The following is a 20,415-nucleotide window of genomic DNA, read 5'->3' on the forward strand; positions in this document are numbered from 1 at the left end:
TTTCATCACCATGTCACCCCTGCATCCATCAAAGTAATCAATTCAAACAATACAGATTACAAAAAGAAAAAGAAAAAACAGAACAAAGAGAGAAGAGGGAGAGAGGAAAAATACCCAAAGCAAACATCTCTCACCTATCATTCCCTACCACCCTTCTCCACTCATTTCAACATCCCTGATGCTTCAGAGTTGAGAAAAAGTATGAAAGTTTAGGTGAAAGGAAAATCACACAGTCTGCAACCATATTCAGAACAAGGACTCCAATGATGAAGAAGCTCCTCCAAAGCTCAGCACCAGCAAAAATATCACCAACATCACTCTCCATCACCTGCACATCGAAATAAACAAGCATCGAAAGGGGAAAATACACATAAAATTATGCAACAAAAACACAGCAAAGAGGCATCACTCTCCAGCATGCATCATCAGCAAAGCACCTTACCCACATGTATGCCATCTTACTCATGCTCTCTCATTAGTAGGATTTGATCAAAACTGTAGGATTATGTGAGAGTTGATTTTATAAGTAAAGGTGGTTAGTTAACTTGGCCACCTTTGGTGAGTCGATGAGAAGAAAACAGTTAGACCACTCAACACGTGGCAATTAAGTTATGGAGGAAAGGAGTGGGAGATGATTACGAGGTAAGGTGGAATGATGGACTAATAGTGGGGCCAACGGTCCAAAAGTGGGTGCTCATACTTAGACAACCAAAACACCACCCCACATGATCATCCATATATGGAAATAAAACATTGATTCCCATACAAATAGGGCATAAGAAACTTTGAGGATTTATCGAATGAAGAATTTTCTCTCAGTCTTTTTAAAGTAGCATCTATAGGAAACAGTCAACATCTACAGCACATGAAACCTATAGGAAGCCTAAAGGATACAAAGGAATCAACCTACAAGACTGTCAGTGGGTACTAATGGAGGTGAAATCAAGGGTTGTCCTCACCAGAACGTAGCAAAGTCAGGTAGGAGCTATGCCTTCCATATTTTCCATTTGAATGAAAATAATCCTCAATTTGGTTATGAAAATTGCAGTACATATCAAGATAGGGGAATTGTATTGCATGTCACTAATATTTAACATTCTAACCTCCCTCACCTACCAACATTCTTGAATTGTATCCACACAAGCCCCCACAATTACCAGTGTAGATGACCAGAGGTTTCAACAAGAGATAACCCACAAACATAGCAAAGATCAACCAACATCCTAGTGTAGTCAAAATTTTCACAAGGAACCAATGGACGGGGTTCTTTGAGAGGATGAGAGGAAACAATGATGATGTGGCCAAAGAATTTGCCCTCTACTTCATACCCCTCACTAGGACCAATTCCACTGTTATGGTGAAAGGCTAATCAATAGTAATTACTCCTAAAGTTATAATCAACATCACTACACTCTCTTTAGGGTTACAATGGAGAAAAGAAGACAAGGGTAACAACACCTTGCAAAGAAAAGCTTCTTTTTGGTAGGAGAGGAGCCAGTGGAGGATAAACATGGAGTTAGAAAGGGAACAATTCCATACCCTTGAAATGAATTTAGTTACCACCTCATTAAATACATTTCATGTGAAGGGAGATACAATGTGGTTTATGGATACCACTTCAGATTCCTCCAAGAATTGAGATTTGGAAAAAACACACCTCCTCAAAACAGATTGAGTATACCCTATTTTCTTCTAAAATCAATGATAGAAATGAGCATCGAAGTGCAGGAGGAAAAACATAAACAATGAGCCCATCATGGTTTGATCAAACACATCCTTGAAGATTCTCTACAAAACCTAAGACTCCCTATTGCATGGAAAAACTTTAAAGAAATGTAGGTAGAAGGAGAAATTCAATCTATTGAATATGACAAAAGCCCCACTGCTAGTGAAAATGAAGAAGAAATAGAGGAGGAAAATGAAGAATAAATAGAGGACGAAAATGAGGAAGAGATAGATGAGGAAAAAGAAGAATAAATAGAGGAGGATAATGAAGGAGAGGTAGAGGAACAAACAAAATAAGAGATGGATAGGCAGAGTGAAGAAATAGAGGAAGAAGAAAAATTGGAAGCTAGAGACAAAGAAGAGAATGAGAAGGAAAATGGAAAAGAGGAAAAATGACAGAAGGATGAGTCAAAGTCTGTAGGTCAAGGCAGAGAAGGAAAATAATCACCAAGGGTATCTCCAGATCCCATAAAGAAAGAGGCAACAATTGCTCCTATTTCCCTAAGTACATCTATCAAATCAAAGGGGAAGAGGCAAAGACAAACCCCACTATACTTCAGCATAAGAAATAGCACTGGGATTAGGAAAGGGGGACCTCAAAACCCCACCAAAACTCCAATTGTCATTGAGGATTCACCAAAGCAACAAGAAAAGGAATCCCCTCTAGGGAAAAATGAAGGAGAAGGATCATAAGAATAAGCCTCTGCCAAGTCTCTAATCACTTATGTTAGGAGGCTTATCACAAGGTCAACCTCATCAAATGAAAAAGGTCTCATATAGGAGACATAGATAGAACCACAGGAAGCAGAGACCATCCTACAGGAAACTCTATCAAACCTGCAGGAAACATAGAAAAGGGACTAGGAAGGTATCACTCAACAAGAAACAAGGAAATAAGACCAAGAACTTAGAGAACCTAGCCGACAGCTAAACCTCAGCTCCTACTATAGGTTCATTGAAGGAGGTAGGGTAATCCCACAAAAGTTTTCCATTCCCCTATTCTTTGAACTTGAAAAAGTGAGAGAAAGGACACATAGGTGTATGCAAATTTTCCAAATCAAAAGGGGTGGAGGATGTAGGCAACATGGAGGAGAAATTGCAAGATATGGGTAGAGAACTGAGTAGCATAAGAGACATAGAAGCAATGATGAAATCTCAGTTAGAAGCTGTGAACACATGGATAAGGGGACAAATACAAGAAACAAAAAGCTAGTTGGAAACTATGGCCAATTTATCCTTGGAGGAAATCCAATGCAGGATTCCAGGAAATTCTTATGCCTTATATCTCAAGAAATAATAGCTACAATTCCAAATAAATACCCTAGCACAAAGAGGAACTATGCCCTTCCAAGACTATAGAGAATTTATTGATCTTTGTGATCAAAGCACCTTGGAAGATAACAAAATGGTGAGTCCACTAGGGAGTGAATAGTTTGTTTGTTTGTTTCTATTTGTTTGCTTTATAAACTACAGACGGATCCTGAAGTTAAGCCAGTTAGCCTTCGAACTGCTTTTGTTATGCAACAACAAAGTAGATCAATGCTGCTTCATTCAATATCTGGGTTGGTTTATGAACTGAACATACCTTGCAAACATCCTAAGTGCCCTGGTGGTAGCTCAAATAACCTCATTAGATCAACCCCTATAATTTGTGTTTATTGTCTATCATTAGCTCAGCCTAAACCCCTAAACTTAGCCGCAAACTGTGAGCAAAAACCGAGGTCAGCCTCGTCCCTGGACCATCGCACTATCTCTCATTGGTAGTCTGGATGCATTGAACCTCCCGTGTGCTACAGGTGATATGCGTCCGCGTTTCCCCGTGTTACAGGTGCGATGATTTAATGAGACTCTTTTTGCCTCCAGATTTTGGTTTTTTCTTCATTGTTTTCATCTCTATTCTGTAGTTTTGATGTCTATGATCAGCATGTCACTGTTGAAACTCTCTTCCTTTACATTATTTAGCCTCCACTGATAAGGAATTGTGAATGTTTTTTATGTATTTTTCTTCATTTACAGTCCTCCTTCGCAAAAAGTAGCTTAATTGAATTGTCATCTTTTGATTTCAAAGTGATGCAACTGTTGTTTTCAGTCAAGAAAAAGAGTGTTGTAAAGTCTTCCTCTTTTAGATAATTCATTTCACTTTTGCTATTGTATTTGATTTGAATCATCAATTCTTTGAAGTGTCGAAAGCAGTTTTTAAGTCAAAATTGAAAGTGTCATCATAGTCTTCCTTTCGTTTCTGAAAAGAAATTGCTAAAGTGTCGCTTTGAAGAAAAGTAACTCAGATCTATACTTAGTTTTCTTTTTGTCATTCACACATTAAGGAAACCGAAAAACAAATACATGCATGTGCATTTGCATTTAAACTGCATGCAGAAATTGATTTAGGAAAACTACATCTAGTGTGTTCTCTCTGCTCTATGTTGAAAGAATTTTACTTCTCTTTCCTTAGTACCTAGGATATTCATTGTTAAAATAAAGTAAACGATTGTTTATCATCTTAGATTGCATATTTAGGAATTGTATATCTACATCACACGGTGAACCTTAAAGGCAAACTTCTTAAGAAAGATCAACTGTAAAATAAACCTCAATGAACATAAAAACGCTTTGGAACCTAATGCGCAACCTCTAGAAGTCTAGGCTACAGACATATTCTAGCATCGTAAAGCCTGGTAACTATCATTTCATCATAGGTTGGGTGATTCCTCCTCTCTGATACGACAAGTGCTAGTATGGACTTGTGCTCCTATGTACCGTCGAGTATATCTTGGGAGACCATAATAGGCTATATCCTTTATCCTTAGGAAGCTGTGTCTGCCACCCTATCAATTGCAATTAACTAAACATAGCATTCGGGAAGATTGACTACGGTACATAAAAAGTATTCTATAGTTTTGTGATTGGTTTGGTAATCCCTCTGTCTAGATTTCCAGAGTAGTCACTTTCGTTCCTTTTCAGAATCCTTAAAAGAAAATGTTCATCTGAGCACTTGTCACTTCACGATCATTAAAAATCGAAGGCAACTAGAGTCATCTTTAGCTTTTTCTTGACTCCTAAAAATTGAAAAAGCAAATTGTGTCAAAGCATCATAAAATTTATTTTAATCGGAATAACATCACTATTCCCTTGTTGGTCTTAGGTTGAGAAAATGGAGTCCACCAATCAAGGATTTCCCCTTGGGGGGAATCCTAATCCTTTCTCTTCTTGGGGAGATGTTGGTGCTCCACACATGGCTACATTGTCCCTTCCAGGACTAACAATTGACCTGCCAGTATGGCTTTTCTCGACCTCTGTCATTTAAAACACCGTAATTCCTGAGCAATCAAATCAGCAACCAGATGATACTAGAGTTTCTCCCTCATCTTCTACTTCGTTTGTTTCTCCCTCTCCTTCTTCCTCTTCGCTTAGTGAAGCTGGTAACACTAAAAACTAAGTAACCGAGAAGAAGAAGAAAGGGAAGGAGAAGAAGAAGAAGAAGAAGCCAACGATGAAAGGGGAAAAGCACGCATCATCTGGCGAAAATCCACACACTGTACCATCCAAACCTAAATCTCCATGTGTAATTTGCAAAGGAGACTACTATCATCGAGATTGTCCTTGCATCCTGCGGATCTTAAGGGACTGGTCTCCCCGCTTGCACAATTCGGTGTCTTCAACCTCTAATGATCATGTTGAGAGTACGCCATCAACTAGTGAAAATGAAATCAATGGATAGAAAGGAAGATCTAAATTTCCTTGTAGGTGTGTGAAGGCAATCATGCCCTCCACCATTGTCCTTTCCTAGACGAAGCTAAAAGAGTCTTAGATAACTGTCCTGCTTCACCACAGCGACTTCCTCCTGGATACAAGAAAATCTTGCCGAGTCCATTGCTAGTTGAATATCCGACTAACACACCTTTGTTGTCAGTCGAAGCACCTATCATTGAATATAAACCCTCTAAGTCCACACTGGACCAAAGTCAACAGGTCGAGACGGCAATCAACCAAATCTTGTCTTCAGTGGGCCCACCTTCAAATGATACAGTCACCAAAGAGAATGAGAATGACACCATTCAAATTCTTTTTGTCAACATAGAATCCGATGAACAAGGGGGAAATCTACCCGTTCCTTTACCGTAGGAAGGAAGTTCGTTAGAGATTCATCCGGTCGTCTATCTGGTCGTCTATGATCAGTATATCACTGTTGAAACTCTCTTCCTTTGTGGGATAGGTTGCTACAGGATTTCCTACAGGATACCTACAAGATGTCTTGTACCTTCCTTTCACCTAAACTTTCATACTTTTTTCTTTTTCTTTTTGTAATTTGTATTGTTTGAATTGATTACTTTGATGGATGTAGGGGTGACATGGTGATGAAAGGAATAGATATGATGTGGTAGAGTAAATAGTTTTTCATCCAGACATAGGCTTGTGTCATCCCCTTTTCCTCTAACTACCTTTCTTGGTATTTTCAAGGTGACTATAATTCCTACAGGAAACTCCTATAGGATTATAGGGAATCCCGTAGAAAACACAAAGTTTGTGTAAGATGAGCTTAAGGGGTTTAAAAGTGGAAGAATAGGTGAATAGTGGAAGACATGAGATGGTTGGATTGAAGCATGGATCTTGTATGTCTTTCTATCATTCTTATGCTATGCTTATCCTCCTCTTACTGATCTGCAAAAAACAATTTCCATATTTTGTATCTTTTCTTATTTTTTCTCTTTTTTTCTCTTTTATTTTTATTTTTCCCTTTTGTAAAAAAACTAGTCTCCCTTCAAGGAGGTTATCATCCTAGTTGCCTACCCTGGGTGCTTGAAAATAGGTTTTCACCCATAGATATTTTTATTCTCCACTTTTTTTAAAACATCCTTGGGTCACCTCAAGACGTTTTCAACCCAACAGTGGGACTCAAGTGCCTCATGAAGGTTTTCACCTCAGTCTCTTTATTTTTTCTTTTTTTTCTTCTTTTTTTTTTAATTTTTTCCTTCACGGACTTGGTGGGGTGGAAGATGAGAATTTCTCTACCACCATCACTATCTTGCTAATGCTATTGATGAATTCTTGCTTTGACAAGGGCTTCGTGTAGATCTTTAATCTATACCCATTCACAAGCAAAGAGATAGCTTATGCATCAATGGTTCTTATCTGTACAACACCATTATCATGACACTTTTCTATTACATAAGGCCCTAACAATCTAGTCCTTAACTTTCCGTTCAAATCCTTGTATCGGGAATCATACAACAAAGCCCAGTTACCTTCTTAAAATTGTTTTTCCTTTATATTCTTCTCATGCCAAAGTTTCCTTTGAACTTGAGCCACCTTTGTGTAAAGGAGGGCCTACATCCTAAATTCATCTAAGCCATTCAGGTGGAGCAATATTTCTTGTTGCATGTTGGGATGGGGTCCCATAGGGTAAATTTTCTGGCAAAAATGCAAGTTTTGGGGCAAAAGCCCAAGTTTTTTTATATAAATATGTAAAGTCTCCACAAATTATGGTCGCAGAGTGCGTACTTAGTTAAATAATCATAAAGGGTTTTATCCTTCTTTATGTAAGATGAGTTGGCTTTTTGAGGATCTACCTATGGTCCATGGACCATGTAATTGTATAAATAGGTGTGTCTTAGGATGTCTAAGGGAGGTAATGAATTTTGTCTATGGGAGAAGTCCAGAAAGTTAACGAAGAATAGTAGGAAGAAAGATTATGAATTTGTGTGTGTAGAGGCCTAGAGTAGAGTCCACAATTGAGTGTGTACGGAGGTCTTGAGTCTGTAAGTTGAACTGATTATCAATAAAGAATATTATTGTAGAAATTCCTATGTTTCACCTATTTACTTCTATTATGAATGAATGTGATTTATGTTATGATGAATGATGGGTTTATGAAATAATGATGTATTGATGCATGACTTTACTTTATCTATATTGTTATATGAACATAATTAATGTTAACTGTTTACAAGAGGATTATCTTGTTGTATGTTGAAGTTATCAAAAACTTAAGCCGATCTGAGTACTTACTGGGTTAAGTGTAATCTTTGAAGTGCGTAAGTAGTTGATTAGCCTATTCAGGGTCCACGAAAGCTAGTCATACACCTTCGCAAAGGTTTAGTTTATGATTCAAGGGAGTTATATCGATAAGCCATAAGGGCTTATTGATCTGTGTGAAGGCAGATCTAGGGCACAAAAAAACATCACACTAATCTCTAGGTGCGGAAACTTGGTTCCAACATCCCCTCATACTGCTTCGGGTGAGACATCAGTCCATGCTCCGCGGATTGATACCGAAAGGACTAGTAGTGTAGGGATTTGTTTGGCACAATTAACTTTGAACACGGGTCAGGACCCAATAAGCCAACATTGCACCTTGGTGATATCTAGATCCAGTTGTGCTGCCATTCTTAAGGTGTTGTATTCAAATTTAATGGACAACAGGGCTTTCTTCCCATATACCAACTCATAAGGGGTGAATCCAGTGGTGGTCTACTAGGTGGTATCATTGGCCTAGGTGGCCTCAACTAATCTGTCTGCCCAATCCTTTCTGCTGCTCCTAATCACTTTGGTCCAAATGCCTTCCAATGCTCTATTGGTTACCACCACTTTCTCATTAGCCTGTGGGTCGTAAGGAGTGGATGTTTTGTGGTTGATCTTGTGATGGATTAACAAATTTTCAATCATGTGAGTGAATTGACGACCTTGATGGGTTAATAATTCTCTAGGCTACATGTTGTGCTATGCAACAACCCCCCGATTTTTATTATGTATAATACAATTAGGGACCCTTTTAAATTAAAATTTCCCCTTTTTGCGAATAAAATGCCAACCTTTAGAAAATTGTCACTTTTCAAAAAACACTTTTTAAACATATTAAAGTCTTCATTGCAAATCGCAAATCGCATGATTCCTTAGTAGAAAAGTTAAGCACATTAAAAAAATACCAATATGTGACTTGCGATTGAACTTTGTATGCGACATCTCGATCGCATATCACACATCGAAGGATATTATGTCAGCAGCTTAAATGTTACCTATAAAACCCATATATTGTGATATCTCGATATTGCGATCTTGCGATTTTGCGATCTTGCAATTTTGTGATCTTGCGATTTTGCGATATCGCATATCGTAAGATCCATAAAACAAAGTTTCATTCACTCGATAGCTTAAAATATCTAATGCGATGGATTTGACAGATGTTTAATAAGTGTTTTTGAGTTGGACATGAGTCAGGTCAGAATGAGTTAGTATGGTTATCATCCCTATGCATGTAATCGTGGTGTTCGTTATGGTTGATTAATGTTGAACTCGTTCCCGGATCTTTTCTCACAAAGTTCAGTAATTTCATCGAATCTTTTATTTTACGTAACAATTAATTGCTGTTATTTTTAATAGGAACTCCACTCAAATGATGTCCATTCAAAAGGTGATGAAGAAGCATAACAAGCAGTGTATCACAGAAACTAAAAGAATAAAGATGTCATCCATCTTTAATTTGCATTGTAGATGGAGGTGCCACTACATGGCAGACTATCTATACTACGCTAGAGAATGAAAACCCTGAAGTAACAGACACTCGATCAACTGTTGATAGCACAAAACCGTAAAGAGTGCAATTTAGAGACGTTGTGTGCTCTTTCCTTCACCGAATAGAAACAAGGGCTAGAATATTTCCATACACAGATATGATAAGATGGATAGTAGAGAATAGAGAAGTTGAAGACAGACTTATCAGGACAGCTAAAAATACAGTCTTGGGTTCTTTCAGAGCCAAATATTTATAACAAATGTAGGAGCTGCCTGATGCCCAGGACATCTAGGAGAAACAATTTGTTGCAAAGTTCGTAAAGGAAAAAAAAGACCCATTTCAAATGATACAAGAATGGAGGAGAAGAGAAAATAAATTCAAACAAGATAAAGTGGGTATGTACTCCATTGCTTCTTTGGCCAATCCTTATAATTTTGCAGCCTCTATGCTATGTAGCTTGTATGGCCTCCCTGATAATTCTAAATTCTCGATCAATTGGGTTCCATTAATTGAGGCTTGCATTAATTCTCACATTATGAATGGGGCAACCTCTCTCTCTAAGAATTTGGCCAAATCGATTACTGAATATCGCCAAACCAGGGCTGCCTCCTCTAGAGCAGTTCCCCAATTCTCATGTCTGCATATATCTTCGATGTTGTTTGTTTCTGCACTCATTTTCCAGCCATGGGTTGGAAATGGAATACCAATGATCCTACTTCTATCTTCCTGAGTTATAAGAAAATGTGGAAACAAGATTATATTCCACATTTTCACCAATTATGATAGGCAATTTTTCTTCCCCTACATCAGTTAGTTTTCAACAGAAGATGTCTGAGATTCACAAAAGAACCTATCACAGACCTTCAAGCAATCAGAAGTTATTTTCTTGAAGAATCCTTATCTTATTTCAGGAAATTTAGTAGCCAAGCCTTCCCACATGTCCTCCCTATGTATGTATTGGATAAATTACTGGCAAGAGAAGTAGCATACCAAACAGTAGGAAATGGCCTCAAAAACACATTGAGGGAAATGAAGAAATCTTTATGGCCAAATTTTCCCCTTCAGTGTGGGTCATTTACCCTTCTTACCTATGGTCATACATATAAAGAGTATTAGATCAATGCAGTCATTAAAGCTCCCCATTCTACCAGCTAGGCCTTTTGATCCATAGCATATAGCAAACAAATTCACCATTTCAGTTAAGATCAGACCTGTAACTCATGCAGTTGATGAGTTTGAAGATTTACTGGAATCTGCGAAGGAATTTAAGCAGATTCAGAATGCAGTCAAGACAAAGTTTGACCCGAGGAAATTAAAAAGATTCTAGGAGTTTAGAGGATAGAGTTTAGAATACCTCCCACAAGAGTTTTGGAAATTTTATCATATAATTGAAACCCAGTCTCAGAAGCAGAATAAGCCAAGCACGTCACGAGAGTAGGAAAAAGAAACAAATGAATTGGAAAATTTGTGGCATGCATTCAATTACAAACTACAGGATACCCCTAATGTGTCATCAACACAAGAAACTACAGGATTTCAGACCCCTCCAGGGCAAATAGCAGTAGTGACCACTGAAGGTCCAAAAACAAGTTTCCAAGATACAGAGGTAATCCCTGTAGATCCAACTACTGTAGTTATTTTTAATGTAATAGATATCCCCCTCTAGATGTATTTTACATCCCTCTTCATAAATCTATTGTGAAAAGACACAGGAAGAGGAGGAGAATCAAAACTCCCTCAAAACATGAATTTATGGATGCCCTATGGAATGACACACAAGTAAATCTGACTGAACATTTCACTCAACTATCTCAATTTTTTGGAGCCTATGCTACAGCAATAATCGACAAAGAAACCGAAGTCTCGGTTTTGATCAAAGGAAAGGATGACCAGAGAAAATTATTACTACGACAGCTAGATGAAGAAAGAGTTAGTGTGAACTGTCAAGTAGAGGAACAACTGTATAAGCTACAACAGGATATGGAAGTACTAAAAATAAGTCATGAAAATGACTTATCTGCTAATAACAAATGAGGAGTTAAACAATGACCTAGAAAAGTATAAGGATATTCCTACTGTAAAGGAATCCATTAATGAAGATTTGACATTGAATACTTTACTCACAAAGAAAAAGCAGCTCTTCCTCCAACATATATCAAATATGATTCCATCTCTGAATAGTAGTGAAAAATTAACAAACATCATTATTGATCAAATATTTGAGTTCAATGAGATCAATTCTAAGATCTCTGATTATATTGAATGTCAGGATTCAGATGAAGGGAAAAGGTCAAGTCTCCCAAAGATCAATGAAAGGCATAAGGATATTCTATTCACTGATTGGGACTCACAGGTGAAACAGGCCGATCTAGCAATAGCCAGAGCATCAAGTATTTCAAATAGCATTATCAAAAAAATAAATCACGTGTTTCACACCTCTAACCTCATAAAGGAGTGTGATCCAAAAACACTACATGATCTTAAAGAATTAGACAAGAATTGGAAGAATAAGAGTCGACTACGGAAAGAAACAATTGAGGGGTTGTCAAAAATCGATTGGGAAGCAATATGGCAACTTCTGGTCAAACCACACAGTCAGATCATAACCTTGAATTTCTCCTTGGATTGAGTACAGAGAATGTTTCCACCTTTACATGATTTTATATTTGTAGGGCACTTGAGAACACAATTCAGGATGCCACCACAAGTCAAGCCAATGTCCAATATTTGTGAGCTAAGAGGCAAAGCTAGTAGCAATGATTAATCAACAAAGACTTTAGTCATTTCTGAGCAGTTATATTTTTGGAAAGTTGGATACTAGGAACGAGGAAGGTTGTTTGAAACCTCCTCGTAGATATTTTGTATAAGTTATTTTTAGTTAATTAAGAATAGTATTTAAACCCTTCTCATGCATTTAGAGAAGGGTCAAGAATTTTACTAAGAACATTTACAAAGAATGCACTATTGTAAGTTTGTAGATTCCTTACTGGAATCAGGGAACATGGTCTTTTCAATAAAATATTTTTTTGTTAATCATTGTTGATGCACTATTGTATTCTTTGGGATACTTATTGGTAGAAGATTGATTATGGCCTATGGTCACTAGTCAAATGAGTAGAAAGGTACACATATGGTACTATTATCATGTTTGCTAAATCTTTGTTCTAGCATTAGTGATAAGTTTATCTTACATGAATTATGTATGAAATATGCCATCTCCGTTTGAAGTATCAGTTGCACTATTGTACAATATCAGAATAGAGAATGTCCTTTTTTATATATAATCATTAGAATATGCGAATTTTTTTCATATTTCTTTTGATTAGCTATTTTCTCAAAGGAATCATCTTACAATATATTAACTCTATATAGTCTCTGATTGATCTATATCATCATAGATTACATAGATATATTTTTATATCGCATAAAACCAACAATACCCCGGGTTCAATTAAAATAGATTTACTTCAAGGTTTTGCATATTAGAATAAAGTTGTGTTAATTTCTAGTTATTCTTTTGCAAATCATTAGGAAAATCCCACAAATCATATAAACCAAAAACATTGGGAAATTGGTCCCATCATATCTAGTCGGAGCCACTATCCCAAATAGAAAAGGAGTTGCTCTAAGGTCCAGACTAGGTGGTTATCCCCCTTTTTTGTTGCCATAGATTTCTGAGGCCTTGACATTTTTGGCTCTAGAAGGAGGGCCCCAACTATGAATGGAATATAGATCTAAATCTCCAACTCAAAGCCTTCACAAGAGTCAATCCCCCTCAAAAAGTTCTATAGTTTCTCAATCACGTTATAAATCACTCACTTTGAAGTCAGAAGTCGTAGAAACTTCCCCCTCATCTCCTAAAGTATATCTACACTTACCTTCTTTAGAATATAATCCAAAATCTCCTGCAGTTCAGTCCTTAGTTCAAAAATTAGAATGAATATCTATTTTTGCTGAGAAGCCTGATAAACTCAAAGTTTTTGAAGAAAGTATTACTTCTTTGTTCAGAGAAATTGGTATCCTAACATGATCAAAAAGTGATAAACTTGGAATACCTCCCTTTGAGTTTCCAATACATTCACAGTCTAAGAAACTTCCTGTGTCTAGATCTAAGTCTGATACAAGTGAGGTCATATCAAATTCCCCTCCATTTACTCCTTAATTCACTACACCTCCATTCACATCCTCTCATCTTTCCATTTCTTCTACTCAAACAATTAGTGCTACCACAAGTAATACTAGTCCAGTTATAAGTTCGACATCGATACCCACTACTTCTAGATCTACTTCTATATCTTCTCAAATCCTAACTCAAGTTATGGCTAATCAGCCTTGGACTAATCCTAGCGTTGTGTTGTTTGCAAACCCACATCCTCTCCCTGATCATCTAGAGAAATGGTTACCCAAATACAATCTAGATGATGGTCTTCCAGCTAAAGAACACATCAACAATTTTATGTTGGACATGAATTTGAATGGGGTTGTGGATGAAGATATTGTACTGAGATTGTTTCCCTATACTCTTAAAGGATCTGCAGGATCCTGGTACTTTTATCTTCCAACAGGAACTATAATAGACTGGGTAACTTTTGAACAATTGTTTCTTGCAAAATTTGGAGATGATAGAACTATGGCATCTTTAGTCAATGCTCTCTCTAACCTAAAAAGAAATTCAGGTGAAAGGATCAAAGATTTTAACTCCAGATTTAACAAGTTATTAAACAAAATCCCAGTTGCTTCTAAACCTACTGTTGATGTACAAATAGAGTGGTACAATTCTTCTTTACCTTCTAATATAGCCAATTCTGTAGATAGAGCTAATAAGGTTACTCTCTCAGAAAACATGAAAGAAGCCGTAGAGAATCTTACCCTTAGAAAAACAATCTAAGATGGAATATAAGAAATCTAAAAAGGTGATTTTTAGCCAAGAAACAGAAAATAAAACCCCAAAAGATCCATTCGATCTTGAATGACTTGAAAAAGTCTTGAAAACTATGTCAAATGATATGATTGAAATAAAGAAACAAGTAGTTGAATATTGAGTTCCTAAGAAACCATATCGCCCATACAATAGAAGTCCTGCTTCGCCATCTGAGCCTCCAAGTGTGATTTCAAGTGCCAAATCAGATTAAGATGTTGAAGACGCCTCAACAACTGAAGAAGAAACTGAACCTGAAGAAGAAGTCGAATTGAATGGGTTATGGGACTTTATTCTTCCCATTGAAGAAGAAAGAGAAGCTATTCCCATATCTACACGGAGAAAAACATTTGCTAACTCAACTATACTAGTTCAAAAACAGAAATCTCCTCCCAAAAAGGAGAAAACTGTGAATACAAAATCTAAAACTATTCAAACTAACCCTATACCCCTAGATAATTCTAAAACTCTAATAGTTTCAGATACATTGGAATATAGTATAATTGAAGACATGAAAAGGACGAAAGCGAACATTTCATTATAAGAAATGACCAAATTGAAACATCAGCTGAAAATCTTACTAAGAGAGCTCAAGGAAGTTCCTGTATATCCCATGCCACCACCGTTGATAGCCCAAGCTGACAAAGGTACAGGAAACCTCCCTCACCTACAAACAAGGTAAGCCTAGATGATATTGTGTTGATTGGTGATAGATCTAAGTCTCACACTCCTCCTTTTCTTTTGACTTATGAGATTTTTAATAAAAATGTTCATAATTGTCTCATCGATTCAAGAGCTTCCTCGAATATCATGCCAAGGTCTGTGTGAGCGAAACTTAATTGAAACTTAAGTATGTTGTGTATATAGTCCAATTAGACAAAACAAATGTCGAAGTTGTTGGAGAAATTTTATCAGTATCAATTAGATTATCATCCAACCCAAAGATACTACAAGTGATTGATGTCTTAGTAGCAGACATCCCTGATTTTTATGGTCTATTTTTAAGCAGGGATTGGTCTGAGAAAGTACATGGATATTTTGAAACTCATTGGTCACACATGTGGTTACCATATAATGGTAAACCAAATCAATTTAGAGTTGACCATTAAAAATTCATGAAACATACAGTCACTGAATTAGGAGCAAATAAGCCGGTGATTTTCACTAATAATATTATTGGAAATTATTTTGTTGAATCATTCCTTGTCTCATTCAATGCCCATACCTCACCTTTCCGAAAAAATACTGTCACTTCTCAGGTTGAAATTTTCTCTCAATCAGACACTTCTAAATGTATTAATTTTAGTAATAAAACTTTAGATCATTATTTATTCTGGAATCTATACTTTGACGATTCAAAATCAGATGATGGTGTAGGAGCAGGTTGCATTTTAATCAATCTGCAAAGAGAGAAAACAATGTTAGCTTGTAGAATTGAATTCCAATGCACGAACAATACTACCGAATATGAAGCATTGATTCAAGGTCTGTACAAAGCCATTGGATTAAACATTAAATATTTGTAGGTATATGGGGACAAAACACAAGCGCTATTTTACTTGCCAATGTAGGATCTAAATTGATAGTGTCAGAAGAATTTAGTCTAGGTAGATTTTCGATTGAGTTGATTTTTACGACTTTCATTCCAAATAACATAACAAATTGGAGAGTGTGTAATGATGATACATATATAATCGACATTCTTTCATTAGATTGATCTTATGAAGGTCAAATCGTAGACGAAAATGAACATGACCTACAGATTCAAAATAAACAGGATGCAAATCCAATTCCCAAATCTGTAGTCAAGATGGAAGATCTCTATGATTTGAAAGATAGGTTTAAAAAGACTACCAATTCAAAAACACAGAGTTCTACTCTAAGATATGAGTTGATTAATCTTGCTACACCTGACAAGGCTCAGAACATAAACCTAGAATTAGGCTTAACATCCAATGAAAGGATGTCATTCATTAAATTGCTAAGAAAATATAAAAGTGTTTTTGCATGAGATTATTCTAATCTCAAAACATATGATAATTCTATAATGCATCATACTATACCCATGATTTCAAATGACAAGCCTATCCAATAGAAGCTTAGGAAGATCCACTTGAACTTAGAAAGTCAAATTAACTCTAAACTCAATAAAATGCTTAAAGCCAAAATCATTTTCCTAAAAGAAATCTTTGATAGATGTGAGAAATTAGGAATTTCTTTGAATCCTAAAAAATCTTATTTCACCCGGCAGAAGGTAAATTATTAGGATTCGTGGTATCTAAGAACATTCCCCTACCTCAACAAAAAAACAATGCAATCCTTCTTAGGACAAATCAATTTGTAAAAAGATTTATTCCTGATTTTTCTCAAATTGTCTTACCCCTACACTCAATGATTTAAAAAACTCAAATTGTCTTACCCCTACACTCAATGATATGAAAAAATGCAACTTTTAAATGGGGAAAAGGCGAGAAAGATTCTTTTGAGTTAATAAAGAAAGCTATCATTTAGGCTCCTTCCTTAACTCCCAATTTCCGAAAACCATTTGTATTATATACATTCTCTTCTGATACCTCTTACGCGGCAGTTTTGACATAGCTAAGTGATGAGAACGTTAAAGCACCAATTTCATTCTTTAATTCTAACTTACAAGGTGCTGAACTAAATTATTCAAACTGTGGAGAAACAAGGCTTTGCTATATTTAAAACTTTAAAACATTTCAGACCTTTCCTCCTAAAAACACACACTAAGATAATAGTCCCTTACCCCTTTGTAAGGCCAATGTTCTTCTACATAGAAGTAGGAGAAAAGAGAGAAAATTGGCTTACTGCAATTGAGTAATATGATATAGAAATACATCGTGCTAAAATTATTAGAGTTCAAGATTTTTGCACAATGCTTTTTGCATAATGCTAACCGGAGCCTCTCATCTAACAACATAGGCCGAACAATCTACTAAAGTGCAATTATTTGAGGTAAGCCTCAACGATTCTGAATCACAATATGATAAAAATGGACCTGCTCCATTATATCTCAATTATACAGCTAAGCGTGCTCAAGGCTTAAAGCAAATCAGTATAAGCAAATTAGTGCAATAATGTTTAGCGTGGGATTCTATGGCTCCAGAATCAAGATTTGTTTTGCGTAAGATTCTTTGGTTTGAAGAATTCGGATTTGTTTAGGGCAAGATTCTCTGGTTCCAAAATTGGGAATTTTTTAATAATGAGCAGTTAAGCTCAAAGATGTTAATGCACAAAAGATGGCAAATCACTGCAGTCGCTTTTAACATCAGTTTTTACGTCAAAAGAGTGGAATTATTTAATAAAGATCAATAAGCTTAATTATAGGTTATACTCAGCTAGATTTTCTTAATCGGCTAGTTCAAGATCGTTGTCCCTTATGAAGTTAAAATAATCGGAAAAAATAGCAGAGAGTTCAGAACTTTGTGACAGTTTAGTGCTTTTGTATTCTGGGTTTACTCACTCGTAAATTTCGATGATCTCCATTTGTATAGACTAATCATATTTAAGATTATTGTAGGTTAAGTACACCAAGTATTCATGCAATATTCTTAAACTACTGGTAACAAAATAATACAACTTTTTAAAATATTTTAAGTAGTAAAATAATACAATTTTTTAAAATATTTTAAAGTATTACACAAAAGTTTTATTTCCAGATTCACAATTACCTTCAATACAAATTTTGGATATAGCGAACTCACGTCTGACAATTTTGATTCAAAGGTAAACATCACATAAAATTTGATTGCGAGCAATTTATTGAAAACCTCTGATAATTTTTATTATAAGCAAATTTTAGGATTTCGCCTAGAATATTGGGTTATAGATTGCTTACTTACCCAAACAAAGATTGCGGTGAATGACTATGAGAAATGCGTAGATAATAAGCAGGACTAAGAACAGCCACCGCCCTCCCTCGGCTGCTTCCACAACTCCTCTCTGCATCAACCAGAACCAACTACGAAAACTCTCTCAATATTCTCACAAAAACCCGAAAAATTATTTTTCCGTGCCTATCCTCCGTCGTTAAGATAAAGGTGATCATTATAAAATCATTGATGTGATTGATTGGCGTCCTTTGGAAATCAAGCCACGGCGGCGTACGGTAGTTCTCCCCCTTCAGTTGTCCGATTCAAACGCACGGCGGCACACGGTAGCTCTTCCTCTTCGGAGTTGTCTATAATGCGACTTTTTGGAGATTCCGGTGACGGAATCTGGCGGAAGAAATTGAGGTTAAATCTTGATTTGTTGCAGTTAAAATGGTTTTTTAACTGCATATTTGGATTCAGCACCCTCGAAAACCCCTGGGACGCTTTCATTGTGCAGAAACTAGCTATCAAACTTGCGATTCCAATAAATTCCTGCTGGATTTCGACCGGAAAAACCCGCCAGAAAGACTTTCAAAGAGTCGCGTTATAAACTATTTCCTTCCTATTCAGTTTCCCGGATGCTCCGATGCATAAGATATGATATTTTCAGTAGGTCAGTTCATGTTCCATGGCTACATGTCCGTAGATATGCTTTGCACATTCTCCCCGTATTTAATCTCATCCATCCAAATGTCAGCTCTTCCACAGTCTACCAGCCTCACCAATTCTCCATCTTAGCTTATGTGAATTAATCGTCTAATCGGCAGACTGTCTTTCTGTTAAATTTGATAGATGTTCAGTTCCAAACTCATTATCATTTGCATTTGCATTATCTCTTGAAGCTCATGGTTCGTCATTGCATACCAGATAATCATTTGCATTAATAACGACGCACCCATCATCGTCATTTTAATTAGAAACTCATTGCTGGTCATCCATTACCAGATAATCATTTGGATTAATGAGAAGCTGATGGTTGGCCATCGCTTACCAGATAATCTAACTCCAGTTCTTGTAATCTTCTCTCTGATATCAATAAACAGGCCATTGGAATCAATATGTTCGCATCCAAAGCCTCCTCTGGGAACCCTCGCAGAAATGTTAGGAGATCGTGAAAATGCAATTTTAACATATGATTCTGAAAGAACTTGAGCAGGGCCAAGCCCAATCCAAAAACGGTCTTCATACCCTCGAAGAGAAAAACGTCCCAAATACGAACAGCTAATCGAAATGGCAAGTCTGCGGAGAAAGCAGTCATGAACCAACTGCTTGAATACATCACTGGCGTGATCATCTGTCGCTCGAAATGCCTAGCCAGTTTGGGCAGCTGCTCCTTCACAAGCATTTCGAACTGAAAGAAATATTGGTGAAGTAGAGGCAGGTCTTTTAAATATAAACTTCGTATTTGCATACATTTCAACAGTGCAACCATAACCCAAAAGTCTTCCTCCTCATTCATGTGAAGCAGAAGCATTCCCGCTATGAAACTCATCCCCTGCGTATATCCCACGTCTTTGTCGTAAACCGAATACGCCTTCAAAACATTGTGGAGAGACCTCTGCCCGGGCCCGTCTGTCGTTCGAAATAATTGGTGTGAGGTCAAAGTGCGATGAATGTCTTTAACGATATGTTTCTCTGAGTCTGACTCATTGCGGAGGAGTTGTGAGTAAATTCCTGGGTTTACCAGCAAAAGATCGCGGTCGCATGAAATCAATTGCCAAACGTCACCCCTCACGGATTTGGTAATGCCATACCTGATGCGCCTTTTAATTTCATGGGCGTTATTTTGCAAGCAGAGCTTCCAATCCAGAGCAATGGTTGAGCACCGTTTGCTACGTAGTTCTTGCTTCCTTTCATTACGGGCATTGTCGGCTGACGTCTTTGTAGAGTAATGTGCAATAAGATTAACATTATCATCGTCAAATTTGTCACTGGCCTGTTTTTCGTCCATTCCATTCATTTTTTTTAAGACAATTTTACGAAACGGGAGGAAGTTTGGTCCACTAATCGATCTGTGTGGATGTTATATCGAACAGAGACGAAACTGCTATACCGTTTACTAGAAAGGTTAGCGGATGATTAAATAAATGTATAAACCAATATTTCATACAAATAGATTGACGCCGACGCCAAGCTTATAATTTGGCAGCATTTGAATAATTTTGGTTAAGGGTGTGCATCTTGTTTGTTTAAAATGTGTTTTAATACATGAATTACAAATTTTGAATCAAACTGACTTATTAAAAAACGTGTTTAAGATAAAAACTACTTGATAATTAAATACACTTTAAATTATCGTGTGACCTAGCCAGAAAGTAAAAGTTGGCTTTGTAAAATGAACATCCCCAAATGATGACTTGACTGTAGGG

The 20,415-nt window shown here is 36.7% G+C and overlaps 1 protein-coding gene across 1 annotated transcript in view; it reads right to left on the minus strand.

The window, feature by feature from the left end:
• Positions 1 to 20,006, minus strand: part of LOC149196559 (uncharacterized) — a 31,701-nt gene extending 11,695 nt beyond the window's left edge. Inside the window, exons 1-2 of the mRNA XM_089408338.1 lie at positions 19,088 to 20,006; positions 14,066 to 14,099 (exon numbers count right to left, since the gene is read on the minus strand). Coding sequence (XP_089264464.1) covers positions 14,066 to 14,099; positions 19,088 to 20,006 — 953 coding nt within the window. The remainder of the gene's footprint in view (positions 1 to 14,065; positions 14,100 to 19,087) is intronic.
• Between the last annotated feature and the right edge of the window lie 409 nt (positions 20,007 to 20,415).

Source organism: Pinus tabuliformis, chromosome 2_2 (assembly GCF_031772625.1).
Source record: "Pinus tabuliformis cultivar Carrire ecotype Pingquan chromosome 2_2, CPIR1, whole genome shotgun sequence".
NCBI lineage: Eukaryota > Viridiplantae > Streptophyta > Pinopsida > Pinales > Pinaceae > Pinus > Pinus tabuliformis.